The following is a 17,406-nucleotide window of genomic DNA, read 5'->3' as shown; positions in this document are numbered from 1 at the left end:
ACCCAAGATAAATTAAAACATATATCTACAAAAAAAGATGTATGAGAATGTTCACAGTAGCATTATTCATAATGGTCTAGAATATGAAACAACCCAAATGTCTATCAACTAATGAATAAATTAATAAATTATAGTATACTCACACAATGGGATACTACAGAGCAAAAAAGGGCAAATTTCTGATATGTGAAACAATATGGATTAATCTCTCACACATTATGGCCAATTAAAGACATCAGACACAGAGTACATATTACATGATTTCTGTTTGGGTGAGGGAGAAAGGACAAGATGGAGGAAGGTGAACAAGAAGGCATAATCCACGTTGCTTCTGGGTTCTTCCTCACCAACTTTCCCGTTCGCGGAAAAATGCAGCCCGCCCCGGGAAGATGCAGATCAACCGAGCATGCGCCAGGTGATGTCAATCCGAAGAGATCGAAACTTACCCGGCCACGCCTACAGAGACGCCCCTATCACACCCTTACCCCGCCCACTGCCCTCCCCCTTCCAGTACCAATGCATAAAAGTCTGCCACTGGCAGGAGCCAGCGTGACTTCTTCGGCCCCCGTAGTCGTGGACCAGGGAACCTCACCCGAGAGCGCCAGCCCCTTCCCTGGCCCCCCCAAACCTGAGGACCAAAGAACCTCGCCCGGGAGTGTGCGCATATTTGCAATAAAAGACTGCCGCTTTCTTATGTACTTTGGCCTCATGTTTAATTATTTAGTTCTCCTAAATTAAATTAAATTTAACAAAACAATTTCATTTATACAACAGTCTAGGTCTAAGAGGAAAATAAATCAAAATAGTGATTGCCTGGTTGTGGAGGGTGGGACGACCAGGATGACATGCAAGGGAATTTGTGGGGTCAGGGAAAAATGTTCTTTATCTTGCTTGGTGTTGGGGTTACAAGAGGGTATTGCTTTGTGGAAACCCGTTGAACTATACATTTTTGTTCATTTTAATGTATGCAAAATGTATTTCCCTCAAAGAAAGAAAAATATATGATCATACATACACAATACTAGGGCCTCTTGCAGGGCACTTAAAGAGCCCAACCAAGAAAGGGGCTAAACTCACTTGAAGCTTCATTAGCTATGTAGAAAATCTGCCTCTGCCCCCAGCTCACATTCTGGCCCAACATTCACTCAGTTGTGTGACCATGGACAAGTTGTTTGATACCTCAGTCCCTTGAATCCCACATGTGAAAACTGGGAATAATTATAGAACCTATCTCACTAAATTGGTGAATAAATTCCATGAGATAAATTAGAACGAAATGGTACATAGTGAGTCCTCAACAAATGTAAACTATTATCATTATTGTGCAGACACAGTTTTCAAAGGAAAACTGGGAAATTCTGCCAAGGGCCATGAAGGACCTACTGAAGTGTCTTGAGAAGAGAAGGGACACAGTCAGATTTGCCTTTCACAAATAATGACTGGGCCGAGCGCAGTGGCTCACACCTATAATCCCAGCACTTTGGGAGGCTGAGGCGGGTGGATCACGAGGTCAGGAGTTCGAGACCAGCCTGACCAAAATGGTGAAACCCTGTCTCTACTAGAAATTTAAAAATTAGCTTGGCGTGGTGGCACGCGCCTGTAATCCCAGCTACTCAGGAGGCTGAGGCAGGAGAATCGCTTGAACCTGGGAGGCAGAGGTTGAAATGAGCCAAGATCATGCCACTGCACTCCATCCTGGGTGAAAGAGTGATAGTCTGTCTGAAAAGAAGAAAGAAAGAAAGAGAGAGAGAGAGAGAGAGATAAAGAAAAGAAAGAAAGAAAGAAAAAGAAAGAAAGAAAGAAAGAAAGAAAGAAAGAAAGAAAGAAAGACGGAGGGAGGGAGGGAGAGAAGGAAGGAAGGAAAGAAAGAAAGAAAGACTGAAGCAGCAGTGGGGAGGATGAATTGGTGGGGGAGGAGGGAAGAACAGATTTGGAGTCCTTTCAGGACTGTTCTAACATGAAAATGGATGAGACATTATTGATCTAAGGAATTCTTTAGAAATAAAATACAGTTTTATTCAAAGGATATAGAATTTCAACATTTTAATAAAAATCTAAATAAAAATAAAAGTAATACTTAAAATGATTTTCACATTTAAAAATATTAAAATAAATTCAAAATTACCTAGTAAAATAAAAGCCAAATGAATTATAATTGATATCAAATCTTGAAATAAAAGTGTTTAAAAATATAACTGTTCAATATTGCAGAAGGTTCTTAAGCAACCCACCCTGCTCATGTTGAATTGGAAGAACTTCTCCAGAACTGCACACTGGAATGGGAAGAGAACTAACATGGACTTTCGTACTATTAGGAAAGGAGACTTCATTATAGTGAGCCCGTCTACTCCTGCACACTCCTGGGTGGGATTGTGGGTGACAGGAGATGTGTGTGCTCCGCTTCAGTGGATACTGCCGAAGAGCTCCCAAGTGGCTGGCTGCACCAGTTGACACTCCCCTGAGCAGTGTAGGAGAGTCTCAGAGGGTCACTTGGCATTTTCCATCATTTTCATTTTAGCCATTTTTGCAGGTGTGCGCAATGCTCTTTTTATAACCAACACATTATTTTTCTCTTCTTTTTCTGGAGAGGGAACCCAGCTTTTCTAGGCCCTCCACCCTTTGGGCAGGAGGAACCGGGTGTGGGGCAGGCGGAAGCCATCTCTGGGTGGTTGGTCTGCTGGGGCCTAACCACAGGAGGCAGATAGATTGACGCTATGCCAAGCAGAAGGACTTATCAGGCACCTTTTGCCTTTCCTCATCTCTGCTGGTTCAAATCCTGCTCGCCCCGCAAGGGCAGATTGGAATTTACCTTCTCCAGAAAGCCTGGGGTGACCCTTTCCCCTCACTCCTCCGCCTTTCGCCAGCGTTTGTCTTGACATTGGAGGACCAGGAATGTATGACACTGGGAAAATCATTAACCTCTCTGGGCCTATTTCCTCATCTGGGGAACATCTGCACTTGAGCAACATAAGTCTAAGGTCCCTATCTGATTTGATGTTTTGCGACCCTTCTAAGGCGCAGAGCGCGAAAGAACAGAAACAGAAGTGTGCGTTCAAGTAGGTGCGCCGGGGTGTCACTCGTGTAAAAACCTATGCTTTGAAGGTTCTTGTGTGCCTCGGCCTGCAGGTCTCGCTCAGAGCTGTGTCTTTGAACATCCACCCCACGATGCTGGGGTGGCTTGACGCACTTCTGTGCAACTCTGTTCACTCGCAGCCCTACCCCTCGCCCGAGCCGGAGAAAACCCTAGGATGTGTCCTTCCGGGTTTTGTGTCGAATCTGCGGCGGCGACCCGGCGCCGCGTCGTGGGGTGGGGAATGTGCGGCAGCACGCGCGCCGCGGCGTTTACGCGGCGATTTCATCATGCTCCGGGCCTGGCCGCGCGCGCCGCTTCGGTCGCCACCCTCTCTAGACCGCCCAGGGCCGCCGGCTCATGCCCTCTCCGCGTCCAGCGCTGCTTAGAGGTGCTCGCGCCGCTCTACTGCTGCTGCTGCCGCCCCGGCTCTTAGCCCGGCCCTCGCTCCCGCCCCGCCGACCCCTCAGCGCGCCCTCCTGCGCCCCGATCTCCTTCCCCGCCGCCTCCCGGAGCAGCATGGACGGCGCGGGGGCTGAGGAGGTGCTGGCACCTCTCAGGCTAGCAGTGCGCCAGCAGGTACCGGTGTTTTGCGCCCTCTGCTAAGCCTTCGGCTCTTCTTCCAGGGCCCTCTTCTGGCTATCCTTCCCTCCTCCCCGAGGAACTGTCCTCCTCTTCGGTTACCCCTTTCTTTCCATTCATCCTCTGGCGTCTTCTTCGCCTCCCCCACTTTGGTCCCAAGTCCCCCGTGCGTCAGCCACCTCATCTCTTGCGGACCTCCGTCCTCCTCTCTGTTTGGATGACTCCCTGGAACCCCTCCGACTTCCTGCGTCCCTCTCCTCAGGCTCTGTTGTCCCTTCCCCATTCTGTCACAGCCCGCGTCTCCTCTGTTTCCAGTGGGGCTGGGATCTGTGACCCTTTGGTTCTCCTCGCCTCCTAACTGAATAACCTTCAGTTTTACAGGCTCTGCTGTACTCTTTGTGCACCTTGGGTGGAAAGCTTCCTAATACTTTCCGTGGTCAATGATGAGCCGAAAAACTGCCGGTTCTTTCGTCTTACGGCCAGGCCCTTTAATCTTCAGGACGCTTTGAATAGTGTTTCCTCCTTAACATCTTCCTTCATTCAGTGCTTAGTTTAGCCGAATGATTGGCTGAGAAAACAGAGTTGAAACGTGGATGTGGGGAGGTGTCGAACTTCTTCTATTAATGCTGTGAACTCATCATCCTTTGCTCGTGTCATCTTTTCTGGCTTCTGAACAGGCCATTTGGAACCAGTGAGCTCTCAGATCGTAAACCTGGGAAACTAAATGTTGCGGAGTTACTTGGTGAAGTCAGCCATCCTTAGTATGGAATATTTTGAAATTTGATTTTCCCGAAGGTGAGGGAAGGTTTCATGGGCTGGAGGGCTTGGTGATTTAATGTAGACCTCCTTTACCTAGGGCACTGCCATAGAGATTAGAATTTAGAGATGGCGAGGAAAAGATTATTTCAGATGATTCCCATATCCAATTAGGGAGAGCCAGAAGCTTGCAGTAGGACCCCGGAGATCGATGACCTAGTAGTAAACACCAAACGGGTTTCTCCTGCATGGGCGCCTGATGCAATAATTTGCCTTAGCTACAGAGGGTGGAACCCTCTCTCGGAAATAATTCATTGGGGCATAGCTGCCGCAAATTCAGCCACTTTGCCATCTGTCCTCTTCACTGGTTTGAGCCTGACTGATTTTAATAAATAGCCTTTCATTTTGAAATATCACCACGGGCTTAACTTTTTTCTTCATGATTGGTGTCAGAACACAGATTGTATATTCTCTGTCTCCCTCCACCCACCTTCCACTCCACAAATAAAATTAGGTGTGGTTCCTTTGTCTTTTCTTAACTTGCCTTTTTTTTTTTTAAATATCCTTCCCTTTAGAAGGGAGCATACAACTAATTTGGGGGAAAAAAAACCACACCCAAACCCCTCCCTCTGCCACGTTAGCCTGGAACTGCAGTGAAAATCATCCATTGGTAGTTAAGACTGGATCAAGTTAACTAAAGTAAACTTTGATCGCGGCAGCTTTCCGATGCTGTTACTGCCTTGTGTACTGTTTATATTGTCTTGATTATTAATTGTTTTGTACTTTAAGATATTTTCCGAATATGTGAGTTAGTTGATTTAAGTTAGTTTGGATATTTTTTCTAATTTTCCAGGAACATACATATATCAGTTAGTTAATTGTGTGAATTATTGAGTCCGATGTCAGCTGAAAGATAATTTAAAGAGGATCTAATTTTACCCATTTTTTGTTTATGGGGAAGTGAGACACACTGTCACCCCTATCCATTTTGGATAATTCCATTGTGAAGTGCAATTGAAAACCTTTCCGGAGTGGGATTTTTACTTAACGACTGGTCTTGTTAGTAGCACGTTTCATAGAAATTTGTTAATCTGGAAAATGAATGAGTGAGTTTGTCACTTTAAGAAAACAGTGGTTACTATTTGTGGCCAATAATAACCTTTGGGGAAATTTTAGAATCTGAGAAAACGCGTATCTTTTGCTGTGAGCTTGGCAGCTTCACAGTCCTTAAAGATATTTGTGATGAGATGAGTGGTGATATTAACAAACGTGGATTTTTTTTTTTTGATAGTAGTTGGATAATCTGCATAACTCAGTGAACCAATATTTTTCCAGGTGACCAGTGCATGATATGAAATCAGGTATTGGTGAAAGAGCCATTCAAAGCTTAAGATACATTAATAGATTTATTCTAACAGTACAAAAAATTCATTGCTATAGTTTCTGAGTTAGAAATAACCTTGAAGAAAGTAACACTTGTCAGAGTTTTGAGGTAGTATCAAAGAATATCCACAATTATGCGAAACGGCTTTTAAAATTATTTTTCCTTTTCCACCTATGTATGTCTTTCTTCATATACTTTAACCAGAACGTCATATTGCAAAAGAAGCAGACTTTCCACATTGGTCTTCTAGGATATTTCACAGATTACGGTTACCAAAATAATAAGTGCTAAACTCGAAATTTAAAAACCCACAAGGAAACGAGCCACCTTGAGTGAGACTCAGGGGAAATGATAATAGAATTAGATTCTCCAAAAGTATTAGAATAATCACATACTTTTAAAATGCTTAAGATAATTTTTTAAAATAGAAGGAGGACTCAAAAACATGAGCAAAGAACAAGAGACTACCAAAAACAATCATGCAGTGTGAAAATGAACCACATATTGTATGGAAATGGATCACTGAAATTAAAAACTCTGTTGGGTGCCCAACGGCTCTATCAATTTAACAACTTTAATTACTCAGCTGAAAGTTTTTCATCCTATATAGGTAATATTTTGTTTGTTTTCTCAGATGATCTAGTTCACCATATTACTATAAATATGGAATTAGTATAGGTTGTTGGAAGTTAATAAAATAATTCAGAAATATTAGCAAGGAAAAAATTCCAACTATAAAGAGAAAGGCAAAGGAAGATGAGCCAGCAGTGACTGAGAAGAATGATCAGAGAAGTGGGAGGAAAACTGAATAATATTTTTTTGTTTTTTGTAAGCGAGAGGAGAGAGATTTAAGAGGGTGGTCAATTTATTGGTTCTTCTGTGTTCTCAGTACAGATCTTGCTCTTTCTTACTTTTTAATCAATGCTTTTCTCCCCTCCTTTTTCTCCCCTCTATACCCAAAGGAAAAAATTCACCCTGTGAGCAGTTATTTGTTAACTTGCCTGTATGTTCTTCTAGATTATAAATGAAGAGGGCAGAGACCTTCATTCATAATGACCACTCGCATAATAAACATTTGAATTGCATAATTCTTTTTTTTTTTTTTTTTTCATTTTGAGACGGAGTCTCACTTTGTCGCCCAGGCTGGAGTGCAGTGACGTACGTGATCTTAGCTCACTGCAACCTCTGCCTTCCGGGTTCAAGTGATTCTCCTGCCTCAGCCTCCCGAGTGGCTGGGATTACAGGCGCCCACCACCACGGCTGGCTGATTTGTGTGTTTAGTAGTGATGGGGTATCACCATGTTGGCCAGAATGATCTGAAACTCCTGACCTCAGGTGGTGAAGAGGGCCTTCCAAAGTGCTGGCATTACAGGCGTGAGCCACCACACTTGACCTGAATTGTATCATTCTTACATAGACTTTTTAAAAGGCATGCTTAAAAACACATTTCTAACATTTCTTGACTTCTGAAACCAATCCTGAATATAAATTCTTTTTGTTGGCTAGGGAGATCTTGTGCGAAAACTCAAAGAAGATAAAGCACCCCAAGTAGATGTAGACAAAGCAGTGGCTGAGCTCAAAGCCCGCAAGAGGGTTCTGGAAGCAAAGGTGAGTCCTGGGATGCTAAAATAGGAACGTAAGTAGGTATAGGATTGTTCATCTTTAATTTCTTTGGATGGGAGAGACCTAGAAAAGTTTCTGAACAAGTATCATTTGGTTTATCTGTTTATCCATAATGCCTTCTTCTCCTTTCCCTCTACCTGGTAGACTCCTCATCCTTTCAAAATGCAACTCAAAATGTCAACTTTTTAATAACGCCTTCCTGACCCTGCAAATTCTGGACTCAATACGCTGCATGAATTTCCATGGAAAGGACTGTGCTCTTCTTTACGACTTCTCTTATGTCTGGAAATAATGATTTTTGTTTGTTTGTTTTAAGGAAAAAGTCTGTTTATTTGATACCTGCTCCCAGACCTTTCAAACAATAGATCTCCCATCACCAAACTTAAGTTGTTTGGGGTTTTAAATTAATCATTTTGCTATAGCAATCCACTAACAATTCAAATATTGCTTATATTGCTTATCAGTATCTACATCGAAGTAAACTTAGTCTTTTTTTTTTTTTTTTGAGACGGAGTCTCACTCTGTTGCCCAGGCTGGAGTGCAATGGTGCGATCTCAGCTCACTGCAACCTCTGCCTCCCAGGTTCAAGTGGTTCTCCTGCCTCAGCCTCCCAAATAGCTGGGATTACAGGTGCCCGCCACCACACCCAGCTAATTTTTGTATTTTAGTAGAGACAGTGTTTTGCCATGTTGGCCAGGCTGGACTTGAACTCCTGACATCAGGTGATCCACCACTTCAGCCTCCCAAAGTACTGGAATTACAGGCATGAGCCACCGCACCTGGCCAAGCTTAGTCTTGTAATCTTGGAAATGATCATATATTTTCCTAAATGATGAAGTAAAGGTATCTTTTATATTACTCAAAGGGAAAAAAAGACCTGTGGCTTCTATTGTTTTTAACCTGTCAAAATCTTGTCTGTTTGATAAATTTTATATTTAATTCTGGTGAGGAATAAACTAAATTCAGATACATAAGTTCAGATTCCCACCCACCCCTCCAATCACTCACTTTTTATTTAATGTCTAACAGGAGCTGGCATTACAGCCCAAAGATGATATTGTAGACCGAGCAAAAATGGAAGATACCCTGAAGAGGAGGTTTTTCTATGATCAAGCTTTTGCTATTTATGGAGGTAAGGGATTAACGACAAAAAGAACTGTTGTGTTGTTAGTGGCTCTAATATTATACTTAAATCGAGAACATGGCTTGCCTGTTGGTATCTGCTTGTATCAGGCCACAAAGCAGGGGATAGATGTTTTGCTTTTGTTTGCTTGGAGTCACCATTTGGTGTAATACCTGTTATTTTTCCCCACTGTATTTATTCTTGGAGAGCACTATTTTCCATTAGGATGTAGGGAATTGTTGGAGGCCCATGTATGCATTTGATGTGTCTGTGTACTCATGTACTCTTTTTAAAATGCAATGTGACTGAGGAGCGACAGAGGGCCATTATAGTACTGGCTAACTATACTGTGACCCTTCACACAGGGGCGGTGATAAAACAGTCCTTAGTTTATTCTTTATGGTCATCTGCCAGGAGAAAGCATTCGTCCCAGGGATGTAGATCAATCACTCTGAATGCCATATGAAGGTATATAGGCAAATGCAATTCACTGATGAAATGTAAAACTGTATTTTTCATAGTCAGTAGATTATTACAACAACGTTAGACATATAGTACTTTGCCACTGAAAGTTGACTTGAGTTTGGCTAAGCAGATCTGTAAATGTTTACCCTTTTGAGGTTAAATAGTGCCTCAAATACCCAGGAATAAAGTAGAGAATTGGATGCTAAAATTATAGCTCATTGTTATCAGATGTTGTGAGAAATTATTTTCTAATTTTTATGGCAGAAAACTATAATCTGTTTTTTCATTCTGTTTCTTGTATAAGGGGAACTTTTGTTGTAGATTTTGGGCTAGTCCTGCTTGAAATTAGGGAATAAATAGGAAATTAGTAAATGGTGTAAGAGCTTTTTTATTTTACTTCCATCAGCTAGCTGAAAGTAAGGCTCTTCAGTATTGAGGGATTTGCATTGTTGACTTGAATACACTTTTAGGGAGTATGTAAAGTCTTGTAGGTATCAGTTTCTCATGTCTCCTTGCCTTCATTTGTTCAGAGTAACAAAGTAAAGTACATGTTTTCCTCTCATATTCTATAGGTGTTAGTGGTCTGTATGACTTTGGGCCAGTTGGCTGTGCTTTGAAGAACAATATTATTCAGACCTGGAGGCAGCACTTTATCCAAGAGGAACAGATCCTGGAGATCGATTGCACCATGCTCACCCCTGAGCCAGTTTTAAAGTGAGATCCTACTTTGGAGTGGGGGGAATCCTACTTTAAATAAAACAACTTATTAAATTATTTAATATGCTTATCTAAATAACTTCCTGATTATAAAGAACTACTCATGTTCATGTAGAAAATCTGGAAAATATGGAAAAACAAACATATACCTTCTGCTCACAGATAGCCATGTTAAGATGATTGTGTTTGTCCTTCCAATCTGTTTTTTCTGTATGTCCCTATGTATTTCAGTGTTAGCAGTACACTGCTTATTTTCATGTAATATAGATTAATACATACTCATGTCATTAACTATTCATCTAAAGCATTTTTAATGACAGCATAGTATTGTTTTATGGAAGTACCATAATATGTTAGTTTGTGCCATATTGAAAGCATTAAGGTGTTTCTCATTTTTGACTGCACTGAATTTCTTGATAGATGGATTTTTGGGTGTATCCTTGATTATTTCCTTAATACAAGTTTTTAGAAGTTCTGAGCAAAGGTATATTTGTAGAGATTTTCAGTTAAATACTATTTGTATTGAAATTTCAATGCAGAAACTTAGATTATTCCTACCAACATTATTGAAAGTAGGGCAGAATTTTTTTTTTTTTTTGAGACGGAGTCTCGCTCTGTCGCCCAGGCTGGAGTGCAGTGGCTTGATCTCGGCTCACTGCAAGCTCCACCTGCCGGGTTCACGCCATTCTCCTGCCTCAGCCTCCCAAGTAGCTGGGACTACAGGCATCCGCCACCACGTCTGGCCAATTTTTTTTGTATTTTTATTAGAGACGGGGTTTTACTGTGTTAGCCGGGGTGGTCTTGATCTCCTGACCTAGTGATCCGCCCGCCTTGGCCTCCCAAAGTAGGGCAGAATTTCAGAATGTGAAACTCAAAGAGGAATTCTTATCATTTTGTAACTCGTCATTATTCATTTAAGGTTGCCTGGTGGAGAGCTGATTTTTACTATTGGCATTCGTTAGGTTCTCTTAATAATTTCAGCCAGTTAAGATGAGGAATTCTGGATGATGGCTCTATAAGATCAAGACTACCTATCCTTTTAGCTACTTGTTCCACCAATAGGAACTTTGTAGAGATAATACCAATGTCAGTACAGGTTTCAGTGGCAGGAACCACTTTCTTAAGGTTCAATGTCTATACTGAACTGCCATGAATTTTTAACTAGTCAAATTCCCAATGATTTTGACCTTTGTTTAGATCACTAATAATAATGGCATAGGCATGGATTAATTGATCCTGAAGAATAGTACAGACTTTATGACAACTTGTAGAAAAGAATTGTCTTTTTATTGTGTAGTTAATGTGTTTTTTCTTATGGGAAGGAAGAATGTGGGAGAGGGTGAAAAATAGATTTGAGGAAGAATTTTCTCTGGCATACATTACCATCTGTCATGGATACATCATTACTATAGATGTGGGAGCTTCCATCTTTGAGATACACAGATATAAACACTGATGGGGAATTATAAGGTAATATCTAGGTGTAATTTGTATGAGAATGACGAATTGAGTTGGCGTTTGTTAATTTAGGACCTCTGGCCATGTAGACAAATTTGCTGACTTCATGGTGAAAGATGTAAAAAATGGAGAATGTTTTCGGGCTGACCATCTATTAAAAGGTGAGGTTCTTCATCTCCTTCAGGTAGGATTGATCAAAATAAAAGGTTTAAACTTTCTCTCAGATGTTCTCCATTAAATGTTTTATTGAGGCATAACATTCAAAGAGTAAAGTGCACAGATCTTAAGTATATAAATCAAGTCCCTTATTTTTTAAAAAAGTTTTGTGTAGATTAATTAGTTACATACAGATGATTTTTCTAATTAGCAAATGAATCAAGACAATACCATGACTACTGCTGTAAAATCAACCATGGGATTCATGTAAATTAAGAACTTTATCCATGGATTTACTTTTTAATTGTCCAGCATTGAAACTGAAAAGTGCATTGTCCTTTTTCCCGTTGATTATCATATGTCAACACTGTTCTTACAGCTCATTTACAGAAATTGATGTCTGATAAGAAGTGTTCTGTCGAAAAGAAATCAGAGATGGAAAGTGTTTTGGCCCAGGTGAGTACTCTAGAGATGTTATCAGAGTAACCTAGGTGGTCGCTGTCCTTCTTCCAGTGTTTAATGATTGTTGCATTTCCCATTATGCTGACCCTGGCCACACTGTAAAGAAGCAGAGGTTAATTCTGTCCTTTATAGCATCTCTTTTTTTGCAGTTTTATTTTCTTCTCTCTTTTGTGACTAACCCTTTATTTCAGCCAAAACTAACAAGTTAGTGTAAATAGGCATTAAATTTGTCTGTCCTTGGAAACTGCTTTTCTGGATTTAATAGCTAAAACCACAGGAGTGACTGATGATGGGTAGTGTTCAGCACTGGTGTGGAGATTTCAGGGCAGATAACTTGATGAGCACTTTCTCACTAGCTGTTTGATCTGCCTCTGCTTGGACCCTGATTTTGTGCTGTTATTCTTAGAACCTCATCAGCAGGTCCCTACTTTTCTGTCCTTGCTTTTCTCAGTTTGCCTGTAGTTCTAAAGTTTTATAATTTGTATATTTAAGCTGACAAATTTTAGATAAGACAACAAAGAGACCACAGAGATAATTTATTCTGACCTTTTGCCAATTGCAGGAATACTTTCTATATTAGAAGTAGTTCTTATCCTTTTTTTGAGTCACAGACCACCCTAAGAATATGATCAAAACTGCACGTCTCCCTGGGAAGATGCATGTGCTCAGGTATATATGTTGCTAGTGTCTCACCTCATCTATCGGCTGTTCCATTTAGGCAAAGTACGTTTCTCCAACACCATGTTTACTCATGAGGTCTACTGAGGCTCACTTCTTAAATTTTATTTACTTCCTTGGGTGAAAAACAAACAAAAAACCAGTACAGTGATTAAACCTATTTTCTTTACACAGATCTCTGTCTCTCTCTGTGTCTGAATATAGAACTCCCTAATTTGTTGTTTTTTTCTCATGGGAATTACTGGATACTTTTCCACTGTTCTAATTTTTTTTTTAGCATGCTTATTTTTCTCTGTGATAGTTAACTTTCCAACATAGCTAAAATAATTTCTCCTTCATTTACATTGAAAACTCTCTTAATTTGGCTGTTGAATCATCTGCTGATTTATTTTGATCCTTGTGGAGTATAATTTTATCCCTTGCTTGAAGCTCATTGTTTTAGTACAGTTATTGATGGTTTAGAAAATTATTTCTTATATTTTGATGCTGTTGAAGCCACATGTTCATCTCATTTTCTTTTCCAAAGGCATGCCCTTTATTAGAAAAAATGGGAAGTGCCTCTAAGTATCCCTAAAATTTTCCATTCAGAATTTTAGATTTACTGAGGTTTTGTGTATATATATGTTTTTGACCTTAACAGTATCATTCATTTCCAAGTACGTTGTCAGAGTTGGGAAGTAACTAGTTGATTTGACAAGTCAATTTATTGTTTGAGCATTGGCCTTCTCTTTTATTTCAGATCCGTGTTCTAGGAGAGCAATTTGTTTTTTGATTTGCCATATCAGATACATGTACAGCTGTCAATATAATCTTCAATGAAAAGTTAGGGACCCATGGGAAATGGTGTAGCACTCAGAAATGGCCCTGGTGGATTCACTGGCTGAAAGCCCATCTGTTGCTTAAGCACAGAATAGCGTTTTCTGCACCTTAGTGTCTGACTCCTTTTCAGCTTTATGAAGCATGATTGTTTCTTTAAAGGTCCTGATTCACCTTCTGTGGTAGGAAGACCTCTACTCCTATTATGTGGATTTAACAGCTCAGAACGAATTCTTTTGTTTCTCGTCTCTGTTTTTGCTGGCCCATCTCTGGATGTTCCAGTTTTAAAAATCATTTTTAACTTGTTTATGAAAAATTCAAAACATACGAAATTTTATATGTTAAATAAAAACGTAATAAACAATTACGTACCTATCCCCGTGCTTCACTGTTAAATTTTTTTGTATCTATTCCCCTCTCACTTTACTGACTTCTTTCCCCTAATTTTTTGTGTGTGGTAGGGTGGGGACAGAGTCCCACTCTGTAGCACAGGCTGGAGTGCAGGGGCATGAACGTGGCTCACTGCAGCCACGACCTCCTGAGCTCAAGCGATCCTCCTGTCTGGACCTCCCAAAGGGCTAGGTTTACAGATGTGAGCCATGGTGCCCAGCCTGAATTTTTTTGAAGCAGATCTCAAACATTATTTTATTATACCTGTAAATTTTTCATTATCTATCTCTAAAAGAGAAAAATCCTTTAAAAATAAAGGCTTTTTAAATGATTTAAAAATCTTTTTCAATCCTCTTACCTTGGGAAATGTTAATAATTTAGTATCAAATATTTAATCAGTGTTCATGTTTTCTAGGCTGTCTTAAATATTTCCAGTTTTTAAAATTTGAATTGGGATCCAGATAAAGTCTGTACTTTGTGATTGGTTGATATGTTTCTTAAATCTCTTCCAATCTATATGGCCTTCCCTCATTCCCTTTTTTTCCCAGCATTTTCATTAAAATTTTTTTCAAGAAGCTGAGTCATTTGTTCCTTATTGTTTTCTACTGGAATTTGGTCTGGATTTGGCTAATTATGTTATTGTAGTGAGGTTACACATGTTCATCTTTTTCTGTATTAGATTTAGAGGCTTGACCAGGTATTTTTGGCAAGACATTTGATTAAGTGGTGTTATGGCCTCCTGTCCAGAGGTACATAGTACCTGGTCAGCTCTTCTGTGGGCTGTGGCCATTGATGTCCATTGTTTAGGTGCATTAACTGATGAGGGGGTTTCAAAATGGTGATTTTTGTCATTCTGTTATATATATATTTTTTAGCTAGACTATTTCTGTATGGAAAAACATTTTCTATCAACTATTTGATTTCTCTGAGACACCATTTATAAAGAAAAGTGAGAAAAAGTGCTTAATCCGTTCTCCCACCCATTGTCTTTTTTAACCTGTTTTCCATTAGTTGGTTCCCTAACATCCTTCAGAAATTCACGAGTTCCTGCCTGCCTTTTCCTTTTTTCCTCCTGCTGTTGTGAACTTTAGATTCAAATATTTGATATTCAGTCAGTTGCATTTATCTTATTGATGGTGAAATTGTCCAGTCTTTGGTGACTAGGAGTTCTCTGCTGAGTCTTTTTGACACAGCCCTAGTAGTCTCTGAAAACTTCCTTTAATATGACAAGATATTGCCATCTCATCTTGTACATTTCCTGTCCCAGACTTGGAATCAGACATTTCTCCAAAGAGCCCTGGTACTTACTAGTGGGGATGGTATTGATCACTAATTATAGACCTTGTCAGTGATCTGAGCTAGGAAATTGGTATTTTTTAAAAGATAAAATTTTCGTGAGTTAATGTAGATACTTAATAGTTTACTTAAAGTTAGGTTTATGGGGTTTTTACTATGTTAATCTTAAATCTCTCTCCTTCATGTAAACCTCACCAAAAATCCCACTTCTCAGTAACAAAACATAACTATTGACATGCCTTATCACCCACTGTATACGTTAACAGTCTCAGAATGACAGTACCCACACCACCATCGGCAATATAAATGTTGAAAACAGTTAAAAACATTTTTATTCTTTTCTTTAGGGATATGCCAGCAGTGTGTAGTCTTACAGTCTGATAACTGTATTTAAAGTCACTTGGAGTCATTCTCTCTCTGTGGTTATGTCATCAGCTAGATATGCAGTTAGTGCATGTATTTCATTTTATTTTCAGTATTCAGGGTTTCATTTTTAAAAAGTTGTATTATAATCATATAGCACAATAGCAAAGACTTGGAACCAATCCAAATGTCCATCAGTGATAGACTAGATTAAGAAAATATGGCACATATATACCATGGAATGCTATGCAGCCATAAAAAGGATGAATTCACGTCCTTTGCAGGGATATGGATGAAGCTGGAAGCCATCATTCTCAGCAAACTATCACAAGGACAGAAAACCAAACACTGCATGTTCTCACGCATAGGTGGGAATTGAACAATGAGAACACTTGGACACAGGGTGGGGGACATCACACACCTGTCAGGGGGTGGGGTGGTGGGGGAGGGATAGCATTAGGAGAAATACCTAATGTGAATGACGAGTTGATGGGTGCAGCAAACCAACATGGCGCATGTATACCTATGTATCAAACCTGCACGTTGTGCACATGTACCCTAGAACTTAAAGTATAATTTAAAAAAATTAAAATTTGTTTTATAATCATATAAAGCATTTTTTATACCTCTAAAGGCAAATCTAAAAAACAAGGTATATTTAAGTAGTCTACTATCTCTCTTCCCTTCACCTTCCCTGCTTCCTGAGGAGTTTTTAACTTGAAACAACTGCCTTTTAAAAAAAAAATAGAATATAAACAAAGACATAGATACTTGTATGCCCCCCTTTCTAAATAAATGGTTGCATTCCATATACACTTTTCTCCATGGTGGTTTTCTTCACATAACAAAATATTTCAGAGATTGGTCCCTCATAGTATATAGAGATTGCCTCCTTCCATTTTATAGCTACATAATTCTGCATTGTGTGGATATATTTTATATAACCAGTTGTCCACTGCTGGACATTTGGGTTATTTCCCATCTTTAACGTTACAGATAGTGCTGCATCGAATAATCTTGTGCTTATATATTTTCATGTTTTTGCTATTGTGTCTTTGGGATAGATGCCTGGAAATGGGATTACTGGGTCAAAGGATACATACAAATGTAATTTTGTCAGATATTGCCAGATTCCCTTTCCCAGGGGTTTTGATTTCTATCTTTATTGGCGGAATCTTTTTCCTCCTGATTTCTTTTTAAATTATGCCTTTTATTGGAAAACACTATATATTCTTGAATTACCTGGGAAATAGATGTTCCTCAGGCTCTTTGACTTTCTGCTGTAGTAGGACCAGCTTATATTTACGGTACCCGTGTCTTGAAGGTCACTGGAACAGTTTCCTCATTGATCCAGCCTCTTGGGTAATTGTATAATGTTATCTTGTGGATTCCCCCTAGAAATTCTGTAGAAATAGAGTCTAGAAGGCTTAGTGTTTTAAATCGCGTGTTCAAACCTGGAACATGTGGTTAGTGTGAGTGAGTTGCCTTTTTATGGAGTGGAAATACCATTGGATTTATGAGGGGAGCAAACATAATTGCTCTTTATCGAGTAGGTATTATATACCAGGTCCTGCCTGTGCTAAGTACTTTACATGTTTTTAATCTTCATAATAGTCTTACATAGTGAGGTAGATGCTGTTCTCCCCTGTTCTTAGAGAGGTTACGTAAGACTTAATCTGTAGTCACACAACCCATAAGTGGCATAGAGTTGGGAGATACACCCAGGTCTTTCTGAACTCAAAGCTTCAGTTCTTATGGCCATTAATTGATTTATTGAATTACTTTGTTTCTATTAGGAGACTTTTAAGTTTTAAATATTGCTTACTATTAGATGGTTTGTCATAGCCACTTGAAATTCTTGAATTGGAGGTCATACATCATTTTACAGGATTTGGCATTGATGATCAATGTATAGAATGTGCAATACACTGGAAAATGCTGAGGTTAATAAGATACAGCTTCTATCTTCTAGGAGCTTAATATCTTAGCTCCTAAGGGAAAGTTCAGTGCACATTTAATTACTCAATTGAGGAGAGGGTGGTGGCTATTAATAGTATATTTGCTTGA

General features: G+C 39.7%; 1 protein-coding gene across 2 annotated transcripts in view; it reads left to right on the top strand.

Annotated features, from left to right (window-relative positions):
- Positions 1–3,340: 3,340 nt before the first annotated feature.
- GARS1 (glycyl-tRNA synthetase 1) overlaps positions 3,341–17,406 on the top strand; it is a 40,405-nt gene continuing 26,339 nt past the window's right edge. The window contains exons 1-7 of one of the 2 annotated variants that reach the window (XM_077996964.1): positions 3,341–3,649; positions 4,330–4,447; positions 7,299–7,400; positions 8,445–8,547; positions 9,576–9,717; positions 11,251–11,339; positions 11,714–11,790. In XM_077996964.1, coding sequence (XP_077853090.1) covers positions 8,490–8,547; positions 9,576–9,717; positions 11,251–11,339; positions 11,714–11,790 — 366 coding nt within the window. In that variant the 5' untranslated portion in view covers positions 3,341–3,649; positions 4,330–4,447; positions 7,299–7,400; positions 8,445–8,489. The remainder of the gene's footprint in view (positions 3,650–4,329; positions 4,448–7,298; positions 7,401–8,444; positions 8,548–9,575; positions 9,718–11,250; positions 11,340–11,713; positions 11,791–17,406) is intronic. The other variant, XM_077996963.1, reaches the window with a different exon arrangement.

The sequence above is a fragment of the Macaca mulatta genome, chromosome 3, assembly GCF_049350105.2.
Source record: "Macaca mulatta isolate MMU2019108-1 chromosome 3, T2T-MMU8v2.0, whole genome shotgun sequence".
NCBI lineage: Eukaryota > Metazoa > Chordata > Mammalia > Primates > Cercopithecidae > Macaca > Macaca mulatta.
Note: the sequence above shows the minus strand (reverse complement) of the source record. Positions and strands in the feature narration are given on the sequence as shown.